The 15,866-nt window shown below is 44.3% G+C and overlaps 1 protein-coding gene across 2 annotated transcripts in view; it reads right to left on the bottom strand.

Moving 5' to 3' along the window:
• Window positions 1–15,866, bottom strand: part of ANXA3 (annexin A3) — a 74,242-nt gene that overhangs the window by 43,403 nt on the left and 14,973 nt on the right. For both annotated transcript variants that reach the window (XM_018049627.1, XM_018049626.1), the window contains one exon: window positions 2,310–2,397. In XM_018049627.1, the coding sequence (XP_017905116.1) occupies window positions 2,310–2,397 (88 nt within the window). The remainder of the gene's footprint in view (window positions 1–2,309; window positions 2,398–15,866) is intronic.

Raw genomic sequence — 15,866 nt, 5'->3', positions numbered from 1 at the left:
GAATGAGATCCAGACAGAATCAGAAGGGACTGTATCTGTAATGATTCATGGTGATAATGATGATGACTGTTGATAGCAGTGATGGTCATGGCAGTGTTTGAAAGTGAAAGTGTTAGTTGCTCAGTCAGTATCCCGCATCGATAGGCAGGTTCTTCACCACTAGCGCCACCCGGGAAGCCCATGGTAGTGTTTAGAAGGAAATAAACATGGCAAAAGTTTTCATTCCAATCCCAAAGAAAGGCAATGCCGAAGAATGCTCAAACTACTACACAACTGCACTCATCTCACATGCTAGTAAAGTAATGCTCAAAATTCTCCAAGCCAGGCTTCAGCAATACGTGAGCCGTGAACTTCCAGATGTTCAAGCTGGTTTTAGAAAAGGCAGAGGAACCAGAGATCAAACTGCCAACACCCGCTGGATCATAGAAAAAGCAAGAGAGCTTCAGAAAAACATCTATATTTCTTCTTTAGTGGCTATGCCAAAGCCTTTGACTGTGTGGATCACAATTAACTGTGGAAAGTTCTGAAAGAGATGGGAATACCAGACCACCTGACCTGCCTCTTGAGAAACCTATATGCAGGTCAGGAAGCAGCAGTTAGAACTGGACATGGAACAACAGACTGGTTCCAAACAGGAAAAAGAGTATGTCAAGGCTGTATATGGTCACCGTGCTTATTTAACTTCTATGAAGAGTACATCATGAGAAACGCTGGGCTGGAAGAAGCACAAGCTGGAATCAAGATTGCCGGGAGAAATATCAATAACCTCAGATATGCAGATGACACCACCCTTATGGCAGAAAGTGAAGAGGAACTAAAATAAAAAGCCTCTTGATGAAAGTGAAAGTGGAGAGTGAAAAAGTTGGCTTAAAGCTCAACATTCAGAAAACAAAGATCATGGCATCTGGTCCCATCACTTAATGGCAAATAGATGGGGAAACAGTGGAAAGAGTGTCAGACTTTATTTTGGGGGGCTCAAAAATCACTGCAGATGGTGACTGCAGCCATGAAGTTGAAAGATGCTTACTCCTTGGAAGAAAAGTTATGACCAACCTAGATAGCATATTGAAAAGCAGAGATATTACTTTGCCGACTAAGGTCCGTCTAGTCAAGGCTATGGTTTTTCCAGTGGTCATGTATGGATGTGAGAGCTGGACTGTGAAGAAGGCTGAGTGCCGAAGAATTGATGCTTTTGAAGTGTGGTGTTGGAGAAGACTCTTGAGAGTCCCTTGGACTACAAGGAGATCCAACCAGTCCATTTTGAAGGAGATCAGCCCTGGGATTTCTTTGGAAGGACTGATGCTAAAGCTGAGACTTCAGTACTTTGGCCACCTCATGCGAAGAGTTGACTCATTGGAAAAGACTCTGATGCTGGGACGGATTGGGGGCAGGAGGAGAAGGGGACGACCGAGGATGAGATGGCTGGATGGCATCACTGACTCGATGGGCATGAGCCTGAGTGAACTCCAGGAGATGGTGATGGACAGGGAGGCCTGGCGTGCTGTGATTCATGGGGCTGCAAAGAGTCGGACATGACTGAGCGACTGAACTGAACTGAAACATGGCAAATATTAAGACTGGATAAAACTGGGTTCCTGGGCTTCCCCACTGGTCCAGCGGCTAAGAATCCGCCTTGCAGTGCCACGGTCACTGGTTCAATCCTTGGTTTGGGAAGATCCCACATGCCGTAGGGAAACATGCCCCACAACTACTAAAGCCCGTGTGCCCTAGAACCCATGCTCCACAACAAGAGAAGCCACTGTAATGAGAAGCCCTCCCACTGCAACCAGAGAGTAGCCCCAGCTCGCCACAACTAGAGAAAGCCAGTGCGCAGCAGCGAAGACCCAGCACAGCCATAGATAAAACTAAATAAATAGAAACTTAAATACCTCTTACAGGTCATGCCTATGCCCACTGACACTCTCCTGGTGTTGTGAAAGCATGGTACCCTGGAAGAAACCTGGTATTTCAATCATGGGTTTGAATCCCAGCTCTGCCACTCGTGTGTGACCCTAGGAAAATGACTCACCACCTCTGAGATGCAGTTCCCCCATCTGTAAACTAAAGAGAATAAAAGTCTCCACCTCATATGATTGTCGTGGAAAACACACACACACACACACACACACACACACACACACACATAGACTGGGTACCCTACACTTTTCCTCTTCACAAGTTTTTAAGGTGCCTTACCATTTCTCTAATTAAGTAAAAAAGGCAACTTGGGCAACCTGAACCTATGCACTTTTAGCTTTAATTCCTGATCTGCTTCAACAGTAAGAAAGAAATCGTAAAGCATTACTCACCAATTCCTCTGATGGCCTTACGAATCGCTTCAGCATCCACCGATGGGTTAAAGCCAGAATGATCTCTTATGGTCCCTCGCTTTCCAACCTAGAAAGAAATAACCGACCGTCCCACCAGTTCAAAGTGACATCTTTACTTATATGACATATGCATACTCCCATATGCCTACTGGAACCACACAACAAACCCATAATTTGCACACCTTATCATCACTTCAGGGGTGGTTCAAGACTCTCCTGGCTTAGATATGCAGGCAACATGACAACTACCCCATATAAAAGGCCTCTCCTTTTCTGGGTAACAAATTGAAAGTATAAAACATTTGTTCCCTAGAGCAATGAATTATGTCAATTGTGGTAACTCTGAAGAATATTTGCTCAAAAGCTGCATCTTCATGAAAGCGATGAGAAAGCAGGAATTTCCCGCATCCTCTGTTTTCACGGGATTATACAAAGCTCTTTACTGCATCTCACGGAGAAGTAATTGCGGCTCACAGGCCTCAAGATGTTTTAATTAATGTTGACCATCCTCCCTGGGGAACCCTACCCACAGGATCCATAAATGAAAACCCCATTAGGACTGTCTGTTCTTAAGCTTTGTTTAATGGAAATACAATTGTGGCGAATAAATTCTCTTCTGAAGGCTCCACTGTCACGGTCTTCAGGAACAGCATGGAAATGAAAACATGCCATAATACTAATTTTAAGCACATAATTTAAAATTTTTTCAGTAAGCTGGGAAAGACTATTCTATAGAAGGAATAAAATTTATTAAAATTGCTTAAGAGAAATTGAGAAAAATCCAAGTAAACATATACTTCTATGGCATTTCTTAAATCTCTGAATAAAAACTTGTCTATAATAGTACTGCTTTCTTTCTAAACTGATCTTCCCATCCTATTACTGAGTAACACTGGCTCTGTTGTCTTGTGTTACGATGTTTCATTTAGCATCTCCTGAAGTGTTTAGTATTTTCATGAAAGGACATTATCTTGTCATGTGAAAGTAAATGGAAAACTGATGTCCTGACGGTAAAAAATGATAGTCTGCTGATTCAGTAGACTTGATTAATTTGTTTCAATACAATCCAACATCATTTTACCTTAAGGTGTCCAAAATAGAGTTTTGATACTAAAAAAGTAAGTACAGGACTTCCCTGGTGGTATTGAGGATAAGAATCTGCCAGCCAACGCAGGGGACGCAGGTTGGATCCTGATCCGGAAAGATTCCACATGCTACGGAGCGACTAAGCCCATGGGCCACAACCACTGATCTTGCATTCTAGAGCCTACGGGCCATAACTACTGAAGCTTGTGGGCCTACAGCCTGTGCTCCACAACAAGGGAAGCCACTGCAATGAGAAGCCTGAGCACTGCAACCAGAGAAAGCCCACACAGCAATGAAGACCCAGGGCAGTCAAATAAATAAATAAATAAAATTTTTTTGAAAGTGATTATACCAAGTTAGAAACTAGTCACGGATGTACCTGATCTAAACCACCTGCAAGGAATCAGTCACTTCAACATAATCTTTGGAGAATTCTCTTTCTTGAAGACTTAGTAAATATTTTATGGATTAACACACAGCCAATTGACTTCATTTCAGTTCTAGTCCTTTGTGAACTTTTGTGTTTATCTTATCTGTCCACCTTTCCTGTGCGGCATTTTAGAAGAACCATCACAATACTGGAGCTTTTGAGTGCTTTGTGACTGGCACTATGCCAGGCATTTTTAAAATCCACTAACTATATAACCTGTATAATGGTCCCAATGAGTAAGAATGACCCATGTCACATATGAGAGACCAAGAATTAAGAAGATTGGCGATAATGAGAACCTACTGTGTAGCTCAGGGAACTCGACTCAGTGCTCTGTGGTGACCTATTAACAAATGGGAAGGAAATCCAGAGAAGAGGGGATATATGTATGTATATGGGGCTTCCCTGGTGGCTCAGAAAGTCCACCTACAATGCAGGAGACACGGGTTCCATCTCTAGGTCGGGAAGATCCCCTGGAGAAAGGAATGCCAGCCCACTCCAGTATTCTTGTCTGGAGAATTCCATGGACAGAGAAGCCTGGCTGGTTACAGTCCATGAAGTTGCAAAAAGTCGGACCCGGCTGAGCAACTAACACTTTCACGTTCACTTTTCATGTTTATGTATGGCTGTTTCACTTTGCTGTACAGGAGAAAGTAACACAACATTGTAAAGCAATATACTCCAATCAAGATTAATATAAAAAATAAATTTAAAAAGAAACAGCCAAATTGGGGCGGTGGGGGTTGGGGGAGAAGATTGGAGAATTTGCTCAAGTCCACATAGCTAGTTAAGCAGCAGAATCTGAACCTGAAATCTGTCTTGACCATTGCAGCCCTTTCCTTGTCTGTCTTAAAATGCAGTCTCTGCACCACCTGGGCTGATTCTTCTGTGAAATAAAATTCATTTTATGGCAAGACAAGTAAAATTTACACATAAAAATTTCTCTGCCCTTTGGCGTCCTCTCTCCCCAACACTGCACTATGTAAATTCATTACGCACAGAACAGACCTTGCCCATTGGCAGGAATACCTGCTCAGCCATAAAGAGCAACATTCTCCCAATACCAACAGGACAGCTTCTTAAAGATAACATTCTTCTCCTTGATCTTGGAAGAGGTCATGGTGACGCAACACTTTGTACCTGCCAATGTGGACTGTGTGAACTGTCAATAATATGTCATTTAAGGAACAGCTCTCTGTTTCAAAAAACTTAACCTACCGGTGCTTTGACTTCTAGTGGGCAGAACAGTCCTTGAAGCTTTCTGAGAGCCTCTTCCCAGGTCATAATCCTCAATCTGGCTTGAATAAAACTTTCTACTTCTTTCATAGATTGACTGATTAATTTTTCATTGATTAAAATGCATATGACCAGGCCCTACTCTAGACAGATGAAATAATGGTCCTGAGAAATGAGGTGTTAGACACTTCATGGTTTAGAAGCTTGAGAGTCCCTTGGACAACAAGGAGATTAAACCAGTCAATTCTAAAGGAAATCAATTCTGAATATTCACGGCAGGGATTGATGCTGAAGCTGAAGCTCCAACACTTTGGCCACCTGATGCAAAGAACTGACTCACTGGAAAAGACCCTGATGCTGGGAAAGACTGACGGCAGGAGGAGAAGGGGATGACAGAGGATGAGATGGTTGGATGGCATCATTGACTCAATGGACATGAGTTTGAGCAAACTCCAGGAGATGGTGAAGGACAGGGAAGCCTGGTGCGCTTCGGTTCACGGGGTCCGAAAGAGTTGGATACGACTGAGTGACTGAACAGCAACTGGTGCTTCTGTGTCAGGGAGATACTCACATGGTTGCTTTTGAATAAAAAGACAAAATTCAGTCAGACTCTAATTGTCCATGAATTATGAAAACTCAGGGTTTTCATTCTAGCTGTGACCTTTCCACTGCCCTCGACCAACGCATGAAAATATGTTGAAATTCCAATGTACAAACGAAGGATGAAATTCCCAATCTATTATGCATCTTGCTACTCTTGTAAGAATTTAAGGGGAAGAAACTAATTTAATTAAAAGGAAAAAAGTACACACACACACACATCAGCATGACAAATGACATGGTAATTCTGAAATGGAATCTTAGTGAAATCTTTCAAACTGCTTCAGTCATTTAAATGAGCAGTTTATCCACGTGACAGAGCTTCTTGCCCCAAACACTCAGAAATAAATACACAACTTATGAAAAAACATCTTACAGTAAAAGAAGTTAATGGACTCTTAAATTAATGCATGTCAGGCAGGGAACAAAGTGTTTCACAGACATCTTCTTTAAGTTTTCCGATGACCTTAAGGGGAGGAGGGGGAAGGCTGTATCATTTCCATTTAAAAACAGAAGAAGAAACTGGATCTCAGAGAGATTATTTGCTTGACATAATTCTGCTCTCTGCTACTAAGGACAGACCCAGAATTTGAACCCACTTCCTGGTGACTAAATCGCCCTGAGGTCTCCACCACGTTGTAAGGCCTCAGGACATTCCATATTAATGGTCCTCAAAGTGCAGTTCCTGGATCAGCAGCATCAGCCTTGCCTGGGAACTTAGTAGAAATGCAAATTTTCAGGCCCCACCCCCATCTTACTGAATCAACAACTCTGGTGCGAAGATTCAGGGTCCACGTTTTTCACAAGCCCTCCAGAGGACTTTAATGCTCTAACTTGCTTGAGAATCACTGCCCTATTTCGTTCTTAGTTGCCCAGAAAACCAAAACAAAATCGAGCAAACAATTCATAGATTCTTTTATGGGCGTGGAAGAAGAATTTGATGATGAGCTCACTGTTTCAGGAATGTTGGCATTTTTACAACCAAACAAAACTGCTTCCATTGCCTGCTCCATGGCAGGCTTAATTCTTTGACATTTAAATTATTAATCAATACTTAGCTTATTTCCACGAACCCTACTACCCTAACAAAGTGTCAGTGCTAGGTGCAGGACATCACATAAATACATGGCAAAGTCTTTTTATTTTTAGTCAAGATTGATCAGATTTTCATCCATTTTCCTTTAACGCATTTTTTTTCCCCTCAAACTTGACCGTCAGATGCCCCCAAAGGGAACATGAAACCAGTTGGAAAATAAATTTACAGCAAGGAATGTCTAAATAAAGGGAGGAAATAACAGCTCTTAACATTACTAACAATTGCTGCTACTCACAATTTGCTAAGCACGTTTCCTGCATTAGCTCATTCAGCCCTCACAGTAAACTGATATGGCAGATAGAATATCAATAAATCCCATCTGTAGATGAAGACAAAGCTGTTGTCCAAGTTCACAAAACTGGCAAGTGGTCAGTCTTTGCTCCTAATGCTAGATGCATCTACTTCATGCCTACTTAGTTTTCCATGATGCTCTAAAACTCTCCTTCCCATGTCGGTTATAGCACCTGACATCTTGAAGCCACTGGCCTGCCAAGCCAGTCCTGGGGAGCTGTCTGCTACTACGCTTGAGAGACGCCAGACTGTCCTTAACTCAGAAAAGTCAGTCGTATCTATTTCTTCATGAAAAGGCACTGCGTCTGCAAGAAGTCAAACTTTTATACTCAGAAGAATGGGTGAAAGAGAAAACCAGAGGGTGCCAATCCTCTCGACAGGGAGCAAACATATTTAAAGCTCAATGCTCCAGAGCAAGAATAGCAGCTGCTGCAGGTACATTTTGAAAGTGAGGCAAAGCCAGAGCCCCATCACTTCATAAAGCCCTGGAAAGGCCATGTCCCAGAGTTAAGCCTTCAAATCAAAGCCTCTTATAAGCCTCTAGGACTTGGGAACTCTCAAAGAGCCAGGGAGAAATGGTCACTCTCTGCTCAATGTTGAAAGAGTCTGCTGGGTCATGAGGGTTTAGAATAAAAGCAACAATGAAGTAGACTAAAAAATTAATAAAAGCAATCAAAACTTTAAAAATGTAAAACCTCTCATTCAATTTTCCAGGGAAAAGTGCTTTTCAAAAACAAAGAAACTTAACAGTTAAAGGCCCTGGAATGGACTTGCGACTGCTGGTCCAGTGGTAAAGAATCCACCTGCCAATGCAGGAGACATGGGTTTGATCCCCGGTCCAGGAAGATCCCACATACCTTGGAGCAACTAAGCCTGTGCGCCACAACTATTAAGCCTGTGCTCTGGAGCCCGGGAGCTGAAACTACTGAAGCCCGCTTGCCCTAGAGCCCATGCTCCACAAGAGAAAGCACCACAATGAGAAACCCGCACCCTGCACTAGAGAGAAGCCCCCGCTCGCTGCTACTGGAGAAAAGTGCTCGAATCTATGTATTTGAGTGCCAAAACATTGATGCTTTTGAATTGTGGTGCTGGAAAAGACTCGAGAGTCTCTTGGACTGCAAGGAGATCAAACCAGTCAATCCTAAAGGAAATCAATGCCAAATATTCACTGGAGGACTGATGCTGAAGCTGAAGCTCCAATACTCTGGCCACCTGATGTGAAGAGCTGACTCACTGGAAAAGACCCTGATGAAAAAATGAGGGTGTGAGGAGAAGAGGGTGACAGGGGATGAGATGGTTGGATGGCATCACTGACTCAATGGACATGAGTTTGCGCAAGCTCTGGGAGATGGTGAAGGACCTGGCACGCTGCAGTCTATGGGGGTCACAGAGTTGGACATGAGTTAGCGACTGAACAACAACATTTGTTTATTTGGCTGAGCTGGGTGTTAGTTGTGGCATGTGAGATAGTCAATCTTTATTGCGGCATGTGGGATGTTTTGGAGGCATGCAAACTCTTAGCTGAGACATGAGGGATCTAGCTCCTCGACCAGGGATAGAACCAGGGCCCCCTGCACTGGGAGCATGGAGCCCCAGCCACTGGGCCACCAGGGAAGTCCCAAGGCTTCCATTATGGCTTTGTTTGCAGCACATCCAAGATGTTCAAGGGAAGAGTTTGCATTCCTTCCTGTGATCGCTCAAATGAGAAAATACCCACACATGCCAGCTTTTCTCGTTCTGATTTCATCAGGGGAGTCCCAGAGACAGAGCATTGGAATGTGATAACAAAGGAAGGTGTTGACCTGGAGAAGAAAGATGAATGTGATTCAGAAATTTGGGAAGATGGGGACAAACAAGCGATTTGTGTTAGTTGCTCAGTCATGTCTGAATCTTCGTGACCCCGTGGATTGCAGCACACCAGGCTCCTGTCCTCCATCATCTCCTGGACTTTGCTCAAACCCATGTCCATTGAGTCAGTGATGCCATTTAACCATCTCATCCTCTGTCGCCCCCTTCTCCTGTCTTCAATCTTTCCCAGCATCAGGGGCTTTCTAAAGAGTTGGCTCTTCGAATCTGGTGGCCACAGTATTGGAGCTTCATCAGTCCTTCTAATGAATATTCAGGATTGATTTCCTTTAGGATTGACTGGTTTGATCTCTCTGCAGTCCAAGGGATTCTCAGAAGTCTTCTCCAACATCACAGTTCAAAAGCATCAGTTCTTTGGAGTTCAGCCTTCTGTATGGTCCGACTCTCACATCCATACTAGAAAACCCATAGTTTTGACTAGATGGACCTTTGGTGGCAAAGTAACGTCTCTGCTTTTTAATATGCTCTCTAGGTTGGTCATAGCTTTTCTTCCAAGGAGCAAGCGTCTTTTAATTTCGTGGCTGCAGTCATCATCGGCAGTGATTTTGGAGCCCAAGAAAATAAAAGCTGTCACTGTTCCCATGGTTTCCCCATCTATCTGTTAGCAGACAGAAGCAAAACAGTGACATCCCAAGGTGAGGACTTTCTCCGAGGTCTACCCTAGACAGTTGGCTGCCTGATAAAGTTGCTTCCTTCAAATATCAATACCCCAGAAATCAAAGTGATCACCATATGCTGGGAGATTTGGAAGATGTCAGGACTACATAAGTGTTTCTTTAGGCACCAGGTCTTTCATGCCTGGTGCACCTGGGATGTTTCCAGTGATTCTACTGTATCTTCCTTCCTGTCTCTCCACGCACTCAGCATTTCTCTGTCAAAGGCAGCAAACCCAGCTGTCTGGATTGAGCTTGAACCATTGCACCCCTGAAAAGACTGCATCAACATAAACTTCTTTCTCAGCATCATTTTCATTACTTGTTTGTGACAACTTATACATACGCTGGAATCATCTTCTTTTGAGTCTTCTATCCCCAGTGTCTGAGGATTAATTTTTTAGACCACAATCAAAATCAGGAGCTTAACTTAGCTAAGACTTCACAATCAAATGCTCTTCTTGGTCAAGGACCACAAAAAGTTGAAGACTCTTCTGGTCAAACCCTCAGCTCTGTGCATATCTAACCATCTTACAGGGGAGATGCCTCCACCTAAGGGACTGTCACTGTAACTGTGAAAGATATAGGGAACTTGATTCACTGCAGTGAGAAATCTGGCAACATCTACATCTTTTAAGGAAGTCCTTGGCTGCGAATGGTGACTGCCTTGGCAGAATTGGAGGAGTATAGTGGTGACACCCACTCACCTCTCACTTCACTGCTATGGCAATGGGAATCCATGGGACTAAGATCAGAGACATTTACCGCTCATAGCATTCTGGGAAGAATGTTTCTTACACTGATGGCCAAGGTCATTAATGTCCACATGATATGATGTTAAAATGCATTATTTTATGAGTTTTGTAGGAGTATGTTTGGAAAGTGACATGACGGAAATGGCAGCCCACTCCAGTATTCTTGCCTGGAGAATCCCAGGGACGGAGGAGCCTGTTGGGTACCATCTATGGGGTCGCACAGAGTCGGACACGACTGACGCGACTTAGCAGCAGCAGCAGCAGCAGCAGCAATGCAAAGCAAGCCTTTGTTGTTGTTTAGTTGCCCAGTTGTGCCCAACTCTTTTGCGACCCCATGGATTGGGATTTTCCAGGCAATACTGGAGTGGGTTGCCATTTTGTTCTCCAGAGCATCTTCCTGACCCAAGGGACCAAACTTTCATCTCCTGCTGCTTCTACTGTGTTGCAGGCAAATTCTTTACCACTGAGCCACTGGGGAAAAAGCAAGCATAGACAATGGCAACGCCAACAGTTCTTGCGGGGACTACTGGGAGTCTCGTGGCCCATGAGGGCCCCTGAATTGATAAAAAAGAGAGCTTCTATGCTCCCCCAAATCTTGTCACTTCACGGGAGTTTTCTTATTGCTCTTCCACCTCAGAGTTCTACACCCGCTATTCCCTCTGCCTGGACGCTCTTCCCCCAAATATCCTCCCAGTCCACTCTCTGGCTCCAGGTTGACTTCTGCTCACGTACCTGAGCAGAAAATAATGCACCCCATCACTCTCACGCCCTACCTCAGCTCTTCTCCAGAGCAGTTAAAACTGACTTTATATACTACACGCTTATTTTTTATTTACTAGCTGTCTTCTCTAGTAAAATCAGAGGCAGACTTCTCTTATGGCCCAGTGGTAAAGAATTCACCTGCTAATGCAAGAGACACAAGTTTGATCCTTGGTCTGGGAAGATCCCACAAGCCACGGAGCAACTAAGCCTGTGTGCCACAACTACCGAGCCCAGGCTCCCTACAGTCCGCGCTTCACCACAGGAGAGGCCACCACAGTGAGAAGCCCGTGCAGTGCAACTAGAGAGCAGTCCCCACTCGCCACAGCTGGAGAAAGCCCGTGCGCAGCAACGAAGATCCAGCCCAGCCCAACATAGGTAAATAAATAAGACACAGGGGACGTAAAAGGCTTAAAAATGTTTGCTGGTTAATAGAACAAAAAATCATTAAAAAAAAAAAAAGTGAAAGGCATGTACGCTCCATGGCTTTTTAATTTCTCTTTCCCTGCTGGATCTGCAGAGGTTTAAAGTGTCTGGCACATAGTAGATGCTTAGCAAGTATCTGTTGCATGAATAAATGAAAGTGAAAGTGTTAGTTTCTCAGTAGTGTCGCACTCTTTGCAATCCTTGGACGTGTAGCCCACCAGGCTCTTCTGTCCAGGGAAGGTTCCAGGCAAGAATACTGGAGTGGGTTGTCATGCCCTTTGAGTACAAAATGCTTTCTACCAGAGTTTTCAGAGCTCCGCGCCGTATCTCAAAAATCTGACAAATGCACTCTTCACCGCTTGTAAATCCTGTTCACATGGGGCTGTCACTACTCTTATTTAAACATGACTCCAGGATCTAGGTGGGGCATTTAATCAAACACAAATAGTTGAAAATGAAGGGAGCAAAGATCTGAGAATGGAGGAAGGGGTAGACGTGAGAATCTTCTGCCCTTTTGACTTATTTTCTTCATTCATGTGAGACGTCTGTTATTAATCTTATTGCTTAATACTTATGCTTTCTAACTGCTTTGCATCTGCCAAGAAAGACATTCAAGAGAATCACATCTCCGCTTCTCCCCTTCACATTCCTTGCTCTCAATATAAAACTTGCTCATTGCCTCTTCACCTCTGATTTAAAGGCTTCTTCAATGGCTACACGTTAGACTGGCAAATTACACTTTTTACTATGATAAAATATAAAAGAGGCACCCTCCCTCCTTGGTGGTTAAGCTTGGGTCAAGGAGTGGCAAAGAACAGCCCTTTAATGTTCATTCCACTCATTCCCAAGAAGCCTCTCCCTTCTCACTCAGATAATACAGTATTTCTTTGCAGGCTTTGTCCTAAAACAAAGCTCTAAATGTTTTGATTTGAAATCCATGTCTAACCTGTTTTTCATTAACTACCTGCAGAAGACCATCTGTGTTACTGTCTGAGTGTCAATATTTACCTAAAGAAGTTTCGGGAAACATGGTTTGATACATACACCAGACAGAAAGTCGCAATCATGTTGAAAGTACCTACTCAGGCAGGATGGCTGTACTGCCTTAGATGTGAGAAGTCCGTTTCCATAAAAACAGTTAGAAAGCTAGGTCATCCAGCCCTGAGATGAAGTAAACAATAGGGACACCGGAGAAGAAATTCAGCACACACACGTGTATGTAACACAGGTGTTCTCCTTTCACCCGGTTTCAGTTTGCAGTCAGGAAGAGCAAACACACAGGGAAGAAAGGTCTAGTTGGAAAGCAAGAAATATGAAAGCAGATGGGGCTCTTATGAATCCTTTGTGTGTGTGCTCAGTCACGTCTGACTCTTTGGGACCACATGGACTATAGCCTGCCAGGCTCCTCTGTCCAAAGCATTTTCCTGGCAAGAGTACAGGAGCGGGTTGCCATTTCCTCCTCCAGGAGATCTTCTTGACCCAGGGATTGAACTCGTGTCTCCTGTGTCCTCTGCCTGGCAGGCAGATTCTTTACCGTGGAGCTATTGGGGAAGCCCGTGAATCCTTTGCACCCAGGACCAAAAATGTCCAAATGCCCAGGGCTGATGTTATCCATGGGGTGGAATTTAAAGCACTGCCTTCCCCAAATGCCCTCCACACTAGCACACTGTACCTTTCCTGGGAGCTCTACCATTATTGTCTTTTCCTAATAGTCAAGGCTATGGTTTTTCCAGTGGTCATGTATGGATGTGAGAGTCGGACTGTGAAGAAAGCTGAGTGCTTGAAGAATTGATGCTTTTGAGCTGTGGTGTTGGAGAAGACTCTAGAGAGTCCCTTGGACTGCAAGGAGACCCAACCAGTCCATCCTAAAGGAGATCAGTCCTGGGTGTTCATTGAAGGACTGATGCTAAAGCTGAAGCTCCAGTACTTTGGCCACCTCATTCGAAGAGCTGACTCATTGGAAAAGACCCTGATGCTTGGAGGGATTGTGGGCAGGAGGAGAAGGGGACGACAGAGGATGAGATGGCTGGATGGCATCACCGACTCGATGGACATGAGTTTGAGTGAACTCTGGGAGTTGGTGATGGACAGGGAGGCAAGGCGAGCTGCAATTCATGGGGTCGCAAAGAGTCGGACACAACTGAGTGACTGAACCGACCTGAACTAAGAGTTACACACTGGGAACATTGTATCTTCCTCTGTCAAACTGCAACAATCTTGTTCCCAGGAAAAACAGGAAGGGTGGGGTGGGAAGGGAAGCTGTGCTCTCTAACTCACTATGGACACATAGGATGGGTTAGCTTCTCCTACCAGCAAGTTTCCACTTTAGATAAACGTTCCCCAACCTTTCCACCATCAAGCATCCCCTTTTTAATTTCTTCTCCATGGACCCCATGTTTTGAGTGACTCTGCCTGCCAATCTGGGGCTATTATAAAACATTAACTCACGTCCTCCAGTCTTATCTGTGATTAAAGATATGACTTCCAATCAGAGCTTCTGATCAGCTTAAGATAACCAGTGCCATTTCCATAAAAATGGCAGGAATACGTTTACAGGAATATGATGTTTTAGACACTTTACTCATCCTCGATGTATATATATATGGTTTGGTAAAGATATAGCTGATGTTTGTCCTGGATTCCAGCCACAGAGCTTGAAAACCATTGAGGGACTGCCCTGGTAGTCGAGGTTGGGAATCTACCCTGCCAATGCCGGGAACCTGGGTTTGATCCCAGCTCCGGGAAGATTACACATGCCTGGTGGCAACCAAACTCATGTGCTGCAACTACAGAAACCTGTGTGTCCTAGAGCCGGTACTCTGCAACGAGAAGCCACCACAGTGAGGAGCCTGCAGTGCACTGCAACAAAGAGCAGCCCAGGCTCGCCACAACTAGAGAAAGGCGCCTGCAGCAACGAAGGCCCAGCACAGCCAAAAAATCAATTAATAAATAATTAAAAATCCACTGGGATTTCCTGAGTGATGGGAGTGTCTTTGTTATGCTACTGAGGTAACTCAAGGCAGGCCCTAAGATACTGAAACATCAGCCTGGTCATGTGATTAGAAGATCGGCACTTTGGAAGGGGAAGGAGACTGGAGACCAAGTTCAGTTGTGGCCACTGATTTAATCAATCCTGGCTATGCAGTGAAACTCCAGTGAAAGCTCTCGACGTCAAGGCTCAGAGGTGCTGGTGAACCCACTGATGTGCAGGGAAGGTGAGGGGCCCAGACTCCATGGGGAGAGGTGAGGAAGCTCTGCATCCAGAGCCCTCCCAGACTTTGCTCTATGTGTAGGTTTTACAGTAAAATTGCAGTCCGAAATACACTTTCAGTGAATTCTGTGAGGTGTTCTAGAGAATTACTGAACAGGGTCATGGACACCCTCTAATGTGTAGCCCCTGGATCAGAACAGCAAGTGGCTCAGAGACTTGCTGCTCCTGTCTGAAGTCAGAACAGAGCTCTTAAACCTGTGGCATGTGTGCTTAGCCATGTCTGACTCTTTGTGATCTCATGGACTGTAGCCCGCCAGGCTCCTCTGTGCATGGGATTCTCCAGGCAAGAATACTGGAGTGAGTTGCCATGCCCTCCTCCAGGGGATCTTCCCAACCCAGGGATCGAACCTGCATCTCTTTGGTCTCTTGCATAGTGGGTTCTTTACCACTAGCGCCACCTGGCTCATCCAAAGGGTAGTTAAACCATGAAAGCAGCAAGTACCTAGTTCAATGGACTCTACTGTAAACTGTCCAGCCATGACCCCAGTTCTCCTTTTCATGACTAAGTGGATAAAAGGCAAACTCTTGAATATGACCATGAGCAGAGACTTTGTCTCTTGCTATGTCTATTTCCTCCTCTGTAAAAGGAGTATAATAACAGTACGTATATCCTCTAAGCTTTAAAAGCATTAGATCAGTTCATGTGAAGCCTGAACCTGGCATGTAGTGAGTACTCAGTGGATGTTGTAATCATTATCATTTCAGTATAGCAGTTTTTTTTCTAAAAACATATTCCTTGATAACTGATATCCCTGCAGCTGTTCTAGTAAGGAAGATTCTGCCTGTTTCCTGGACCTGATTTATTATAAATTGATAGCATCCTCCTGCCCATCAGAATGATTCTGAGCCATCTGAAACCAATGGATTTTCCCCAAATAGATGCTCTCTGACCACACCTATTTTAGTATTTTCTTCTGTCCATGGAGAATCCCATGGACAGAGGAGCCTGGCAGGCTACAGTCCATAGGGCCTCACAGAGTCGGATATGACTGAGTGACTTAGCACACATGCACACACCCTTTGGATGAACTTCTTTATATTTAACAGAAATTATATTTTTATAAAAT

Source organism: Capra hircus, chromosome 6 (assembly GCF_001704415.2).
Source record: "Capra hircus breed San Clemente chromosome 6, ASM170441v1, whole genome shotgun sequence".
NCBI lineage: Eukaryota > Metazoa > Chordata > Mammalia > Artiodactyla > Bovidae > Capra > Capra hircus.
Note: the sequence above shows the minus strand (reverse complement) of the source record. Positions and strands in the feature narration are given on the sequence as shown.